This window comes from Melospiza melodia, chromosome 6, assembly GCF_035770615.1.
Source record: "Melospiza melodia melodia isolate bMelMel2 chromosome 6, bMelMel2.pri, whole genome shotgun sequence".
NCBI classification, from domain to species: Eukaryota; Metazoa; Chordata; class Aves; order Passeriformes; family Passerellidae; genus Melospiza; species Melospiza melodia.
In genome coordinates this window covers 70,319,863-70,334,484 of record NC_086199.1, presented here as the reverse complement: position 1 = coordinate 70,334,484, position 14,622 = coordinate 70,319,863, and the positions used below count along the sequence as shown (strand labels likewise).

At 41.8% G+C, this 14,622-nt stretch overlaps 1 protein-coding gene across 2 annotated transcripts in view; it reads right to left on the bottom strand.

Moving 5' to 3' along the window:
• Positions 1-14,622, bottom strand: part of AMBRA1 (autophagy and beclin 1 regulator 1) — a 126,103-nt gene that overhangs the window by 63,228 nt on the left and 48,253 nt on the right. For both annotated transcript variants that reach the window (XM_063158984.1, XM_063158985.1), the window contains 2 exons: positions 13,192-13,272; positions 12,541-12,641 (listed from right to left, as the gene is read on the bottom strand). In XM_063158984.1, coding sequence (XP_063015054.1) covers positions 12,541-12,641; positions 13,192-13,272 — 182 coding nt within the window. The remainder of the gene's footprint in view (positions 1-12,540; positions 12,642-13,191; positions 13,273-14,622) is intronic.

The following is a 14,622-nucleotide window of genomic DNA, read 5'->3' as shown; positions in this document are numbered from 1 at the left end:
CTTTTCTATCAATTTCTATCCCTTGGCATTTGTCAGTAAATGTGTATGCTCTTCTTCTCCCTCTCACAATATAAATATACATCAATTTCTTGCATCTCTAAATTTCTCAATGACTCTCTGGATCACAGTTTGGATGTCTAAGATGAGAAGAGGAAATGCATTGTCCCATATGTCCTTATCACCTCTAGCTCTCAAACTGTATATGAAACTCTGGGCAGTCACTCTTCTTTTTCCACTCCAGCATATCTTCCATCTCAACTACTACTGAATCAGCTCTACTTCTAGTGACCCCCTTGCTGGTCAAAACCCAGTACTAGTAGTCTAACTACTCTCATTGGCTCTTTCTTAGCAAAGGGACTAACATTTTTGATTATTTGACTGCTCTTCCCTTGCCTTCTGTGATGGCTTCTACCTACCACTACCATTCTAACCAACCCCAAAGATGCTGAAAGAGACAACCAAGAAATTATGACCATCACTATGACTTCTTCCATAGTCTGCTGCTGGCCCTGAAGTTATCTAAAGGGCCATGAGCCACACCTACCTACTCCTTCCCACCTATTGCTGCAAAACCTGGTGGGTTGAAGCACATTGATACAGCTGAAATTGCACCTTGTTTCAGGCAGTGCTTGAAGCACGGGGAAGAGATGTCAATCTGGTTCCCAGAGCAGCAAGAGTAGAACTCAGAAGTCAGGCAAAAGCCAGGCAATGGGGGAACTCGGAGTCCAGAGCTGTTATATTTGCAGAGGCTGGCTCACAGTTCTCACTGATTTTGAACTCTCAGAAACATAACAGCTCCTGCCTGCCAGGGCTTCTGGATTACAGCCCACACTGAGCTCAACAGGAGAGTGTGTCAAACCTACTGCTCAAGAAAGCAAAATACAGCTTCCTTTAGTAGCACTACATTGCATCTCTTGCTTAGTTCAAAACCAGCACTGAGCTCCTGCAGACACTGGAGACCATTCCCACTTCAGCCACATTCCAGAGGTGATGGTTGCATCCATTTAAAAAAAAAAAAACAAGGCATGGAGGGACACATATGAGCTACACCTTTGGGTCCTGTTTATATTTTCTAGTGTACAGAATCTCCTGCTGTCTGCATTTACTTTTGAGTTCCGAGGCAAAGAGTTAAAAAGCTAATATGAACTCACCTAGTGCTCTTATCCTGACTAGAGACTGTGTTTGCTACTGCACAAATGCTATTTGGCTTCTCTGCTCTGTTTTTTTTCCAAGAACTTCCCCATCTCAAGCAAGACACTTAACACCTTCCACATTTTTAACAATCCAAAAGCACTGACAAATCCAGCCTTTATGTTTTGGGGAAAGTCTGAAGCCTAAATTTATTTCCTAGGCTCTGCCCTTGCTACAGGTATTTCTAAAACTCCTCCAGGTTCCACACAAGGGGCAACTTATAATGGCTCATGTTAAGGTAAAATACCAGGTAAGAAAAACCCACAAGTCAAAAGGAACTCTGAGAAAGCAAGTTGTTACTAACCCTGCCAAGATCTTCCCATACATCTTCCCCCACAATCAAGGAAAGCCAGCAGATCAGGAGCATAAAACCAACAGTACCAGATGAGTAATGATACTATGTGGAGGAAAAACCACTACTGTAGAACCTAATAGCTAACACAACCTTTGATTTTATGCATTAAGTGATAACAGATTGAGACTTTAATGCCCAATTACAAATAAAACACCCAATGGTACAAACCTATCTACCTGCAAAAGGGACCAGGAGATCATCACACGGCATTCTTACCAGATCCATTATTCAACACACAACTGTGTTGCCATAGCAAAACTTCTACCATCTTTATGTCAAGGTAGCTATAAAAATGTCTATGAAAATATTCTATACTGGGCACAGCAAATCTGTCTTAGGATTTGCTTTGTGGTATTGGGTCCCCCATGCCCCATAAAACACACTAGTGAAAATCATGACTAATCTCTTCGAAGATGACAGCCAAACATGGCAGGCCACTGAGGATTCCTACCCCTCTGCACAGCACGGGTTCCTGCCTCCCCTCTGCGCTCTGGAACATGGGTAATTTTTTTTTTTTTCCCTTTTAAGAGGAGGCAGCAAGCTCTGGGAAAATACTTTTATGGCTAAGTGAGTTTTACCACCCACAAAGAGACAGGTCCCCAAGGGGCCTCACCGCCCACAAAAGATGAGCACTTCTGCAAAGCCTTACCCATTCTGAAATAATGATATCTAGAAATTCATCTCTTTAACAATGCACACAAAAGGAATCAGCCTGCACCCTTCACTTTTAAGAACATGATCACTTCTCTCCAATGCCTGTCTGAATCTCAAAGGCAGCTTTAGATTCACAGCCACCAATACAAAGAAAGGCTTACTGGGACAGCTTGCATGAGAAAACACATTATACAAACTTTCTCAGAGGCAGCGCTTGCTTCCAGTCCTGCAGCACTTGTGACACGAGGCAAATGGCTGGAAGAACCTCTCCAGCAAAGGGACCCCTAAAGACACCCTATGAAAACTCCTGCACATGCACCAGGAACTTTGAGACCAGTACTACGATCATAAATTTTCCTTTGAGACTAGGCAATAATTTTGCTAGTTTAAACACCTCATGTACTGGGAAAAAAACCTGTTTCAGCAATCAGTTACCTCAAGGCAAGTGGTGAACTTTACGTGGCAGGACTTCAAGAAATTAAAAACTCCCAACACTATTGCTCAAGTATCGCTTTTTCTTCCAAGCTAAATTGATATCAGGTTCTGCATCTTTCTATGCCTTCTGTCTACTGTATTAAAGGGTGCTCTATCAGACATCTTTCCCCCACAGCTGTATCTATACCATTTAAGTAACAACTACCTACTACTTCTTTGATTAGCTAAATACATAAATCTTATGTCATTCTATAGCTGAAGTTTTCCTCAGCTGATTTTTCCTTCAGCTATACTAAGTCCTTCTGAAATGTAGACACAAAGAGCTACACGTGGACTTGAACATCATCTGGAATGATGTCACTAAGACTATATAAAAAAGATAACAGTAGTTTCATACTCCCTGATATTGCCTGCCTACATAAGGTTGTAGAGCTGTAGCATCCTGACAGGAATTCATATTCTATGGGTTCACCCACAGCTCCCCAAAGCCATTTGCAAAGTTGCTACATTGCCCAAAACAAGACTTCACAAAATGCAAATGGGATACACATTACTGGTCCCAAAGTACCTTATTTCACTCTGGGCTGTAATAATAGTCACAATGGTATCACTGCTTGGATCACCACTGGGAACAAAGCAACGACAGGAAAGATCAGCTCTCCAAGCAAATAGATTTCGACTGCCATTCTCACATTCCATATTTTACTGTCTACAGTCAGAAGTGGATTGACCCCAGATCCAAACACCTTCTCTGAAAAGTCAACAACAATTAAGAGATCTTAACTGCTGGTTTGTTCACATACATCTCTCCAGTCAAACTTGGATATCTCCAAAGATAAGAGACCACATAATGTCCACATGCAAACTGTTCCAGAATTTAACCACTCTCACAGAAAGAAAAAGTTTCCTTCAAATGGAATTTCAATTTGTGTCCATTGCCTTTGTCCTTTCACTGGGCATCCCTGGGCATCTGTCTCTCTTCATTCCCTCAGTTATTTATACATATTGACAAGACGCAGTCCAAGCCCATTCCCTCAGTTATTTGTACATATTGACAAGATGCAGTCCAAGCCCATTCCCTCAGTTATTTGTACATATTGACAAGCCCTCTCTTCCCCAGGCTGAAGAGTTCCAGGCTGAATCTCTCTCAACCTATTTTCTCAAGTCAGTCTTTGTGGCCCTTCACTGCACTTACTCCAGTATGTCCCATGCCTTTCCTGCACTGGGGTCCAGAACTGGACTATGTAGTACAAATGTGGCCTTAGCAGGCCTGAAGAAAAGGATCACCTCCCTCAGTCTGCTGGCAATGTCTTCCTAATTCAACACAGTACACTGATGGCCTTCATTTCTGAAGGGCACGTTTGCTGGCCCATGTTCAAGTTGCTGTCCACAGAACCCCCAGGTCATTCACTGCACAGCTCCTTTCCAGACAGTCCACAGCCTGTCCTGGTGCATGGGGTCACTCTCCCTCAGATGTAGGACTCAGCATCTCTCTCTTCACTGAACTTAATGAGATTTGCTGGTCCATTTCCCAGTCTATCAAAGTCCCACTGAACAGCAGCATAACCTTCTGGTTCATCCTCTACTCCTCCCAGTTTTGCTGAGGGTGCACTCTGATCCCTCATCCAAGTGATGAATGAAGATCTCCTCTTCTAGATAACATCCTTTCTACCATCAGAGCAGGATGTAGCCTGCCTAATTTTAGACATCTAAGTAACCCACAGCAGAAAAGTACTCTTCCAAAACTCCCTATCTAATCAGTGTTAGATATATTGTCAGCTCCACAGAATATTCAGAGCACCTCATTTCAGCTCACTGCAGGTGATGAACCCTCAGAGCAGAAGTTTTTTTTTTCTTCTGCTAACTATGCAGGAAGCTTGGCCTCCCAAGTCAGATGACCCCAAAATTACAGTGTAAATACCTCCCATAGTGCACATAGCTGCGGATTTTTATTTCCTGTTGACTCACAGTCCTCTCAATTAACACATTCCCAGACTTAGCAGATCGTGATAAACTATGGCTTGAGTTACAAAAGCATAAAGGAAAGACAAGAACAAAAAGGACCGAGCAATAGTAGGCTTTAAAGTGCTAATAGTAAAATTTTGACTCTTTAGCTCCCCTTTACTGTGCAATATTTAAGAGATTCATGGAAAATCTCTAGTTCTCAGATGTGCAGGTTCTTTGCATACAAAAAAATTGATACACAAAATCTGTTTCAGAAATTAAACTGATTTTGTAATCACTCAACCGTTAGAGTACTCTAATCTCTGGAACCAAATAGGTGATAACATTTTACAAGGGTTGTGATGCAAGTTCATTCCATATGCCCCACAATCTCTAGTGCTTTGCACTCTTAATGTCCCAGCCAAAGAATTCAAACTGTACCTGTTCACAGATGTAAACAGAGAAGTCTTTGTGACCACAGAGCAGGTCTGCTGCTAAGTGCAAGATGCAAGTGAACAGTGACACAGAGTAAGCAGGGCATAATAAGCAGACAGCCAGAGTAAAGTTATTCCATACAGAAAGTACCCCGACACCTTCTGGCTGTTTGTGCTTTGTGTATGACAGCGTACAGCAGGAGCGGACAGCAAAATAAGGATGAGTAGCTGCTCAGAGGCTCAATGCAGAATTTGGTATTTTGAATGGGAGGGAAAGGCTAACTGGAAACAATACACACAAAATCTTCCATCACATAAATGCATATGTTAATGGTTTTCTCTTAACACCACCTATCACCCACTTTCAGGAGACATCTAGATACACAGATAGATACTAAATCCCGTTTAGCTCAGAGGAGTATTTATCTACATAAAAATGAATGCCAACAGCTTAGGAACATTTGTGGGGGTCACTGCACTGGACTAGCATTTCAGAAGAGATTGCCTGTAGGTCATACAAAGGCTAATTGCATCAACTACCTATCAGCCTTCACTGTGCCAAGGTACAACATCCAGGATGACACAGATTACAGCTCCAGAAAAGAGGCAGCTGGACTGCCAATTAAAGCACAGAGCCGGAAAAAACAAACTCACTGGTGTCCTGCAATACAGGGAAAAATTACTTAAGTACTATAAAGATGGACCTGCTAGGAAGAATGTAGCATCTGTGGATCAGCTATCTGATCCCAGTGTCACCACAAAGTTGTGTATTAAGAGTTGTTTTCTAGACTTGTTTTTTTAAGCATTAACAAACTGTCGTCCATCTTCTGGGAGAGGGATTTAATTTGAAGAATGTTTGATAAGAAGTTCACCTTCTGACCATAATCATGATGTTGTAAAATCACATAGCCACAGCTACAGAATCCATGAACTGGAAGTCAAGAAGGGATCTACTACTATGAGAAAGTTAACTCACAGTACATGACTTTATTCTGCACAAAGGACACCGTACTACCAGGAGATTTTATTTGACATACTCTACTGTAATTGAGCAGCAACAGAAAAAGCTTTCATGGTTGAAGGCTGATCGAGGAAAACACCAGCTGGTGAGAGACAAAGGCAGATAAGAGCTGAGGTGCCGCAACAAACCTTTGTGAAAGCTCAAGGGCTGCAAGTGTGTTTTTAGAATACATGAAGCAAATTTTTAAGTGAACACTTAGATAAGAGGACGTCATGCAATTAAAGTCTTTGCCACATTTCCAAAATCCTACCACAAAATCTTCAAAAGCTTAAGTACCATGTTGAGGAAACCAACAACTCTGAGGATAACTCTCACCAGTCCCATGAAGGGACACTCCATCATTTCCTCCTGTAAGAAGGAAATGAATTCATTTGCAATTCAGTCATACAGCCTCTTTTTTTCCTTACATTTCTTCATGAAAGGCTGCACTTTCACAGAAATCATAAACTGTTCTCAAGTCTGTGATGAAGGTGACATGTATCTATAGCTCTCAAGTCACAGAAGAATATGAGGCATATTTTAAGCCTCTTATATCATTTAGTGTCCACTGACGTAGACCACAGAAAGACCATAAAAATAAAGTTACACAAAGCTTCACATCTTTCCATATTTAGCAGTACCAAATAGACTTATAAAAGAAACAAGCAGCATAGAAAGCCACACAGCTATGTTCATTGATTCTATTATTCTACAGAACTCTCTACTGTGAAAAGCAGGATTAGATCAGGACACTAATTCAAATTCATACAGCTGTCTCGGATGAAAAGGCAGAAGCAAGCCAATATCAATAAGCCAGTGATGGACAGCTAAAGGTACAGATTCAGAATAACACTCAAATCTCAGGGAACTGCACAGAAAATACATAACTACTAATACTGAGAAAAACATGGGTACATCGGAGACAACTGGCAGCGAGTCTTCCTATCAACTTTTGCTGGTCTTATGGAGCTCTCAAGTTATCTTTGTCTTACCCTGCCCAGCTGTGCATCACTACAAGCACATTTGAGGGATGAGAGCATCTCAGAACAGACTTAACAGCATACTGTACATGACAGAACAGGATTAGGTCAAGATGACCTGAGCCACAGGAGGAAATCACACCTGAAATGCCAGAGGAACTGGAAATCTGCCTTCAACATGGTTTTGAAGGCAAAGAAACCTTTTATCATGATCACTTCTATCATTAGAGTAGAAGTGAAAGGTTACTGTAGGGCTAACTCAACTTGCAATGGCAACCAATAGTCTATGCAGCTGCATGCACCACATGCTCAATGATACCCATTTAGCTGGCTTTAGGTTAGAGCCACTCACTTGTGAACATCAGCCCTAAATACAGCTAGAGTGATTAATAGATTGGGAATGTGCACCAGACTAGTGCATGTCACTGGTGAGAGGCCATCATCATAATTCTTATTAGGAGAACTATTGCATGCTCAATCACATCCTTCCTGTCCCAGAAGGATGACATTACCCATCTTAGCTAATTTTCACCACGATGAAACTTCATACACTCTAACAATTGTGTGTCAGCAGTTGCTGGCTGAAGAATATAAATTCATCAGAAGACACGTGATCGAATTCTCCCACGAAGTAAAGCTCTAAAGAACAGCATAGCCTATAAGATTTTGGGGAAACAACAGCCAGACTTCCCACTTCGAAATTCTAGACTCCCATTAAAGGGATCAACTGATTCTTAGCTTCATCAATGGCCTCACCCCCACCCCAGTGTAAGAAGGCTACAGACAGCTTGCTTTGGCAACTCTGGCAGAGATATCCAAAGCTGAACCATTATTGCTCTTGTGGCAGGCTATACCCTGGACAGGTGTGAGATATGGAAAAAGCTATAATCAAGCTCCCTCTTTGACTACATTTAAGTGTTCAGTCTTTGGTCTGAATATTTTACCCTGAGATAGCAACGAAATCATTCAGAAACTGTAAATGTAGAATTTGTATCACTCAAACTTTAAACTCTGTGGAATCTGGATCTCCCTACAAGGTGGAAGACTCAGAGCAACTGTGCTGGATTGTGTTTTAGTAGATATAAGTCTGGTGGCAAAGCCAGAACAGATGAACATTACCTATGACCACACAAAGAAAAATATTTTGTTTGTTGAGATACACATAACTGAATAGAAGCCTATTAACACAAAGTGAGGCAAGACAGAAACATTTCACAAAGATAGGTAACTCCATCATAAACTTTCATCTGTATGTCGCCTAATGAGTAACAGAAATGCCAACAAAATGGTATTTGTGTCAATTTTTAAAGCCTTCTGCAAAGTTCCTTGGGAAACACTGATTCTCTTCTTCCCCTAAGCTTCCACTGAACTGAAACTAAAGTCTTCTTTGTTTCACTATACTATTAGCATGTCTCTGTCCATCCCAAAGCAGTCAATTACTATAAAGCCTGAGGCAAAAGTTCACGGAGGGGAACAAGAGGTCACAAGCACTTCAGCAGCAATGATGCAGACCTTTTCCTTTGAATGTATCTATGGATTTAAAAGAAGATATTAAAATGGACATCCTGGTCTGTGCTACCAGATGCCAAAAGATATCTGTAACTTGCCCATCACAACAGTGTCCTGCTTCCCAATGCAACATTTATTTAAAAAAACAAACAAAAAACCAAACCAAAACCAACAAATAAATGAACCAAAGAAGCAAACAAACAACAAACCCAAACAAAACAGTGGGCAGAAATACTCAGCTTACAGAAACATTTCAAAAAAGCAGTAAGAAGTAGTAAACACAATACTGAGCTGTGTGTTCCTTGGAAATATTAACGCTGCTGAGCTTTGCAGCAGTACTAACTCCCACTAGAAAAGGTGTAATCTCAACCCCCAGAACATCTTTTTGGTATCTCCTGGGAAGTGTAGAAGGGAAAAAGACATTCAAAAAAAGAAAGAAAAAGAAAACCAAACCAAAAATCAAACCCCCACTCTGTTGGCCCACAAATGGCAAAGAACCCAAGAGACTCTTAAGACTGAAATGGCCCCAAGATGCAGTATTCCACCTACATTGTCACATGCAATCAATCATCCATATGAAGTGAGAAACCAAAATATATTTACTGCTTTCATCATCACTTTAGCAACCAACCACTTCAACTAGCTTTCACTGTATGGATGTTTCCTTGGAGACCACAACTCCATCACTTAGGGCAGTTCACCAAGGAGAGGAGAGTGCAGAGGGTGGCTTGCAGCCCACACTACCAAAAGCCTTAAAAAAGCTGCGAAATGAACTCTCGGGTTTCTTGATGAGTCTTGAAATACAGGGGAATATGGAAGATTGAAAAATATGCTAGTGTTATACCAGTATTTTAAAAGGTTGAAATAGGATGAGACTGTCAGTCTTGACATTGATTCCAGACAAAATAATGAAAAAGCTGATATAAGACTCAGTTAATAAAGGATTAAAGGAGGACAGTGTAATTACTGCCAATCAACGTAGACTTTACAGAAAAATATAACTTGTCAAACTACCAACACTTTTTGGTGTGATTACAAGTTTCAATGCTAAAGGTAACAATGTTGATGTAATATATTTTCACATGGTGTTTTACTTGGTGCCAGAAAGCACAGTGATGCAGCATTCTGTATCAGCTGAGAGATCTGAACTACACTGGCAGATAATGAGGCAGGCAGGTGCTACTGGGGGGAGTTGCTGTTCCAGTGCTCCATGCAAATTAGGCTGCTGGCATGGAGATCTCCCTGTCTGTCATGTTGACTGGTATCTCTTCATTCTCCCCCTGGGCTCCCACCTACTCTACCCATCTGCTGCTACCATTCCCATGCTTCGCTGGGAAGTGCCTTGGCACAAGGATGGCCACCAGTCCCGAACAGGACAAAGGGCTCTGATTTGACCTAAGCTCTGCCTGGCATGTTAGTCATTCTGCCCAACCCACTGCACTGCTGGACTAGTCCATCTGCAGAGACAACCTGCAATTTTTAGGGGTTCATTAAATTTGACTGTAAGGATTCAGTCTCGAGCAGTCCTCCCTAGCGTGCAGCAGTTGTCTGTGTAACACTTGCGTGAGAATGACACTTAAACAACAGAAAGCTCCTCACATCAAGCAGAGAGCTGAAAGTAAACGGACAGAACCTGACAGTAAGAGCTCTGACATTAAGAAATTTAGTCAGCACACCATAGTAATTCACACACTAAGATCTCCATCTGCTCCTTTGATTTCCTCTCAGTATATAGCAGTAAATGGGACAGTGGACAGGAGCAGAAGTACAATTGGATGTATTTTTCCAAACAGCAGCTCTCAGTCTTACTTGATCACAGAAGTCTACTGTCAGTTTTTAGAAAACTGTCAAGTTAGCAATACAGGGTTTTTGGTATCTCTTCTCAAATGCTGTAGAGGTTACATAATACATTTGGCATTTTTGCATTTAAACATAATTCAAAAATGACAGTGTGGATACATGGTAGAATGAAGCAATTCAAAGCATTCAAGCTTAGATTAGCCTTTGTTAATGGGAAAATAGATGATTGATTTTTTTCTTCAGCCAAGGCTGTCAACCTCACCCATAACTACTAGGCCAGGGTTAAAGTACTTTTGAGTTTGAATAGAGGTTTTTCAGCATGATACTGAAGAAAGAGCTACCACAAGCCTTGGCACAGGCTAAATATAAAGGAAAGTATACTATCAGCACTGTAACATTCAATGGCTCTGAAATACATTACTGAAAATTACAATGCTGCTGACCAACATAATGGGTATAAGAAATTCTCTGGCTATTCCACAACTGCAACCTGATCATCTAGTTCTTGCCTGTCATGCCTCCACCTAGTATTTTCAATTTCAAGTCTCCTTTTTCCCGCAACATGTGAAGAAGTTTTCGAGCATGGATGCATAAAAGCATTTTGAAAGCTGAAAGCATGGGTAAAACAAACCAAATACTAAACCAACATAACACAAGCAGTTACTGTATTTGAAGAATAAATTTTATATTTAGGTCAATGAAAGCCTTTACTGTGGAGTCCCAGCCATTCCCAGTGTGAGGTTCCACAACACTGCCAGAGTGAACAAACTTTTCCTTACAAAGGCTAAGCACAGCATCAAACAGAAAAAACTGATCTTGATTTTTGAAACCTCCACGATTACAGTTTCTGTCTTTCTTTGTTATTCTTGGCATATGTGCAAGAAACAGCAAGCATATGTGTTTTGGGGCTCAAATTCCCCAAAAAGCATAGATGAAAAAGCCAACTATTTCCCAGCCACAGCAGAACAGGCAAACTCCAAGGAGGCCTGGAGGAGGGATGAAGGCAGGTGTCTCCAGCAAAGCTGGGCAACACAAGAGTTCTGCAATGTTGCCTGGCAGCAAGTAATTATCTGCCAGTGTGCTGCTTCCACGTGCCAACAGCCAAAGCCCACACAGGCAGCAAGCACAGGCAAGTACATGCGTCAGCTAACACTACAGGTTAGCTCCACTGTTCCCTGAGGGATACAAGCACAGCTCCTTTGGATGAGACTTTGGCTGAGTTCTTATGACTCAACAGCTCTGGGAACCACTCAGCCCAAAAAGTCCAGGGAGACAGAAGTCTGGAAGATGATGGAAATCTACTATCAAAGACAAGACCACTGCCATACTGAACCAGCACTGCAAAACCAGCAACAGTTCTACCCCAAAATGATTGGGAAATCTCCAATAAAATCAGGTTAGATAAATCCTGTCAAAAATGACTTAGGCATAGTTGACTGAGCCTTAGGATAAGATAAAGAGTCATGCAGCCTCTTGAAAAACCTTTCAGCACTCCTTTCAGTGATGGTCCTGTGATTACCTAAAGGAAGGAGAAAAACCACATCCCAACCTACCTGTCCATACATCATCTCTTGTTATTCTCCAAGCTTCAAAATTACTCCCCCGCACCGGGGTTAATTAGAGAGCAACTCAGACCCAGCCAAAAAAGACTCACCCTCAAGATATGTGTCATCTATAACCATCTCATTCATGAACTGCCAGACTGCCATACTCCTCCTCCTCTTTCCCCCACCTCCCTTTCCACCTCCGCTTGCCCTCTAAGGCTCCCAAATGCCTGTGTGCTGTATGTGGTGGCAGCTGAGTTTTTTAATATGCACTTATTAAGATCCTAATTGAATCCCACATTGCCTTGTGTGCGTCTTCCTAGCCGGAACATGAACAAGGCACCCTATAATTCAATTAGAAGGACCTGCAGCAAGCCGATCATTAGTCTGTCAGGTTGTTTAAAAAAAGATATCTAGGAATAGGGAAAGAAGTTAAATAAAGGGAGAATTGTTAATACCCATCCCCAATTCATGCAGACACTTCCACATATACCAGAAGCATGGAATCTGCAATGCTCAAGCACTTGAATGACAGCTAACTACATCAATCCAACAGTCCTTTCTCTTGCTTCAGACAACTTAAATAGAATCTCAAAAGTTGGAATTAATGCTCCTCATCAATCCTTCTCTGTTCAGATTCATAAGAAAACACCACTAACATACATGACTACTGCAAATAAGGAAATCTCATTACCTGCCAAGACCCTGTTGACAGAGGAATGGGTGGCTAAGCCAGGCTGTCCTCGTTCATGGAAAATCCCAGCATAAGGCAAATACTCTGGCAGCAAGAAGCGTCTGCAAAACAAAGAGAGTAAAACATGGAGAAAGCCATCCTGTGTACTACAGCCCTGAAGAGCCACTGCAATTACTTTGAGGAAATATGACTACATTCCAGCAGACTACAGTAGAGGGAAGGCTGGAATCCTCTGCTTAGCCAACCACTTCCCTGCTTCAAACAAAAAGTAAATTACAGATTAGATCCTCCTCTGATCAATGTGGCTGCAAAGATCAGCACTAAACAAATCCTCTACCTCCCACAATAGTTTCCTGATCTCAATCCAGCACATTGTGCTGAGAATCTCTGATCAGATTCTTTTCTCCTCCTGTTCTGCATTCACACTGTGACCTCAGCCTGTAAGTAAAAAGCATTAAGACCATGCTATCTTTCAAACATCACAGGACGAGCAGCTCATACTAACACACCATCCCAGGATCCCAGAAAGTACAAACCATGGATAAAGAAGCCCTGTCCAAAAAAAGGACCCCACCTGAAAGAACTAGAGAGCTGTACTGCTGGTAACTCCAGGATTTCCACACATTTTGCTCTTACCCACAGATGCCTTACCTCGGGACAAAGCGCCCCAGTGATGGTGCAGACATGCGGGCGTTCCGGGGAGCTCGGTGCCTGGATCGGTCTCCATTGTCCCTTCAGCAAAAGAAAGAAAATTACTGTACATTAAAAATACTACGTAATAAAAGCATTTTCCAAGAAAACAAAACACCAGTGACATCACCTAGTCAACCTGAGTATGCTACAGAGACTCAACAGCTCTTACGCTGCCAATGTCCCAAATTCACAGGAGTAACTGTACCAAATCCTCTGCCGGATTTATATAAGGATAGCCTTAAAGTTCACTTTCTTCATTGTTTGACAATGTCTCAAAAGCATCAACAAAACCACAGAGAGTCAATGAATCAATGTCAGCACCTGAGCAAATGAAAGAGAAACATCAGAATTTTGACCAGGAAAGCAAAAGGCAAGCTCACCCCAGTCCTCAGAAGAACCTTCTGTTAGTCAAAGAGATCTGTTAAAGTTCACATTTTCATTCCCAGGAATGCAGGCAAAAGAGCAAAATCTGCAGACTATTCTTTTGTGTTCCTTCCCTGAAGGTCCAGTTTAAGTGTCATCAGATCTTAAAACTATCTCACTTTTCATAAGCTCTTCCAGTTAAATCAGAAGTGTTAGGTGGTGTCAGGCAAAATTGCATCTCCTTAACAACATCTCATTCTGTTTCACAATAACAATTCTCTTTCTGGGCCTTGGGGAACAAGGGGAAAGGGTCTAGCACCTATTGTGCTACAGCAGACACAGGAAGGCACTTCCCCAGCAGTGTAACACTGAACAGCCTTTCATGGAGAGGCTGCTGAGCTGCTATCCTTGTAAATCTCAAGATAAGAGCTAGACAAACTCAAGGGTGGACCAGTCTGGTTTTGGTAATGACAGCTGTACAACGAGCAGGAGATCAAAGTGGAGGACCTTCAGAATCCCCATCACACACAATTCCTGATATTGCATTCCTAGGCCACAAGGTGTCTTATAATTATACAGCACTAAAACTGCAAGGAAAATAATGAGACTCCATTAGTGACTCTGTAGTTCTGAAAGAGACCTTAAACAGTGCTTTCTTCTCTGTTCAGAAATTTACTCTCTGTATGACCTTGCACAAGTAACAAATCTGCTCCCCATGGATTCCAAATCCCCATCTATAATTGCAGACCTGTCTCCTTCCCAAGCAGTTGAAGGGGGAATATTACTTGCAGAGCCTTGAAATCACTAGGAAACTAAATATTCCTTATGCAATGCACTAGCAGCACATTTCTAACCCACTCCAGCAAGCTGCGCATTTTATAATTTTTCTTCGTTTTGCTTTTATGAAGTCAGTGAGCAAGAAACGTGGGCTGAGAAGAAAGTCTATTACGTGGCTGTTTCCCACACACTTGAGGAACTCAGGAACACAAAAGCAGAGGTTCTTCTGCAAAGCTCGTTAGTGTTTCA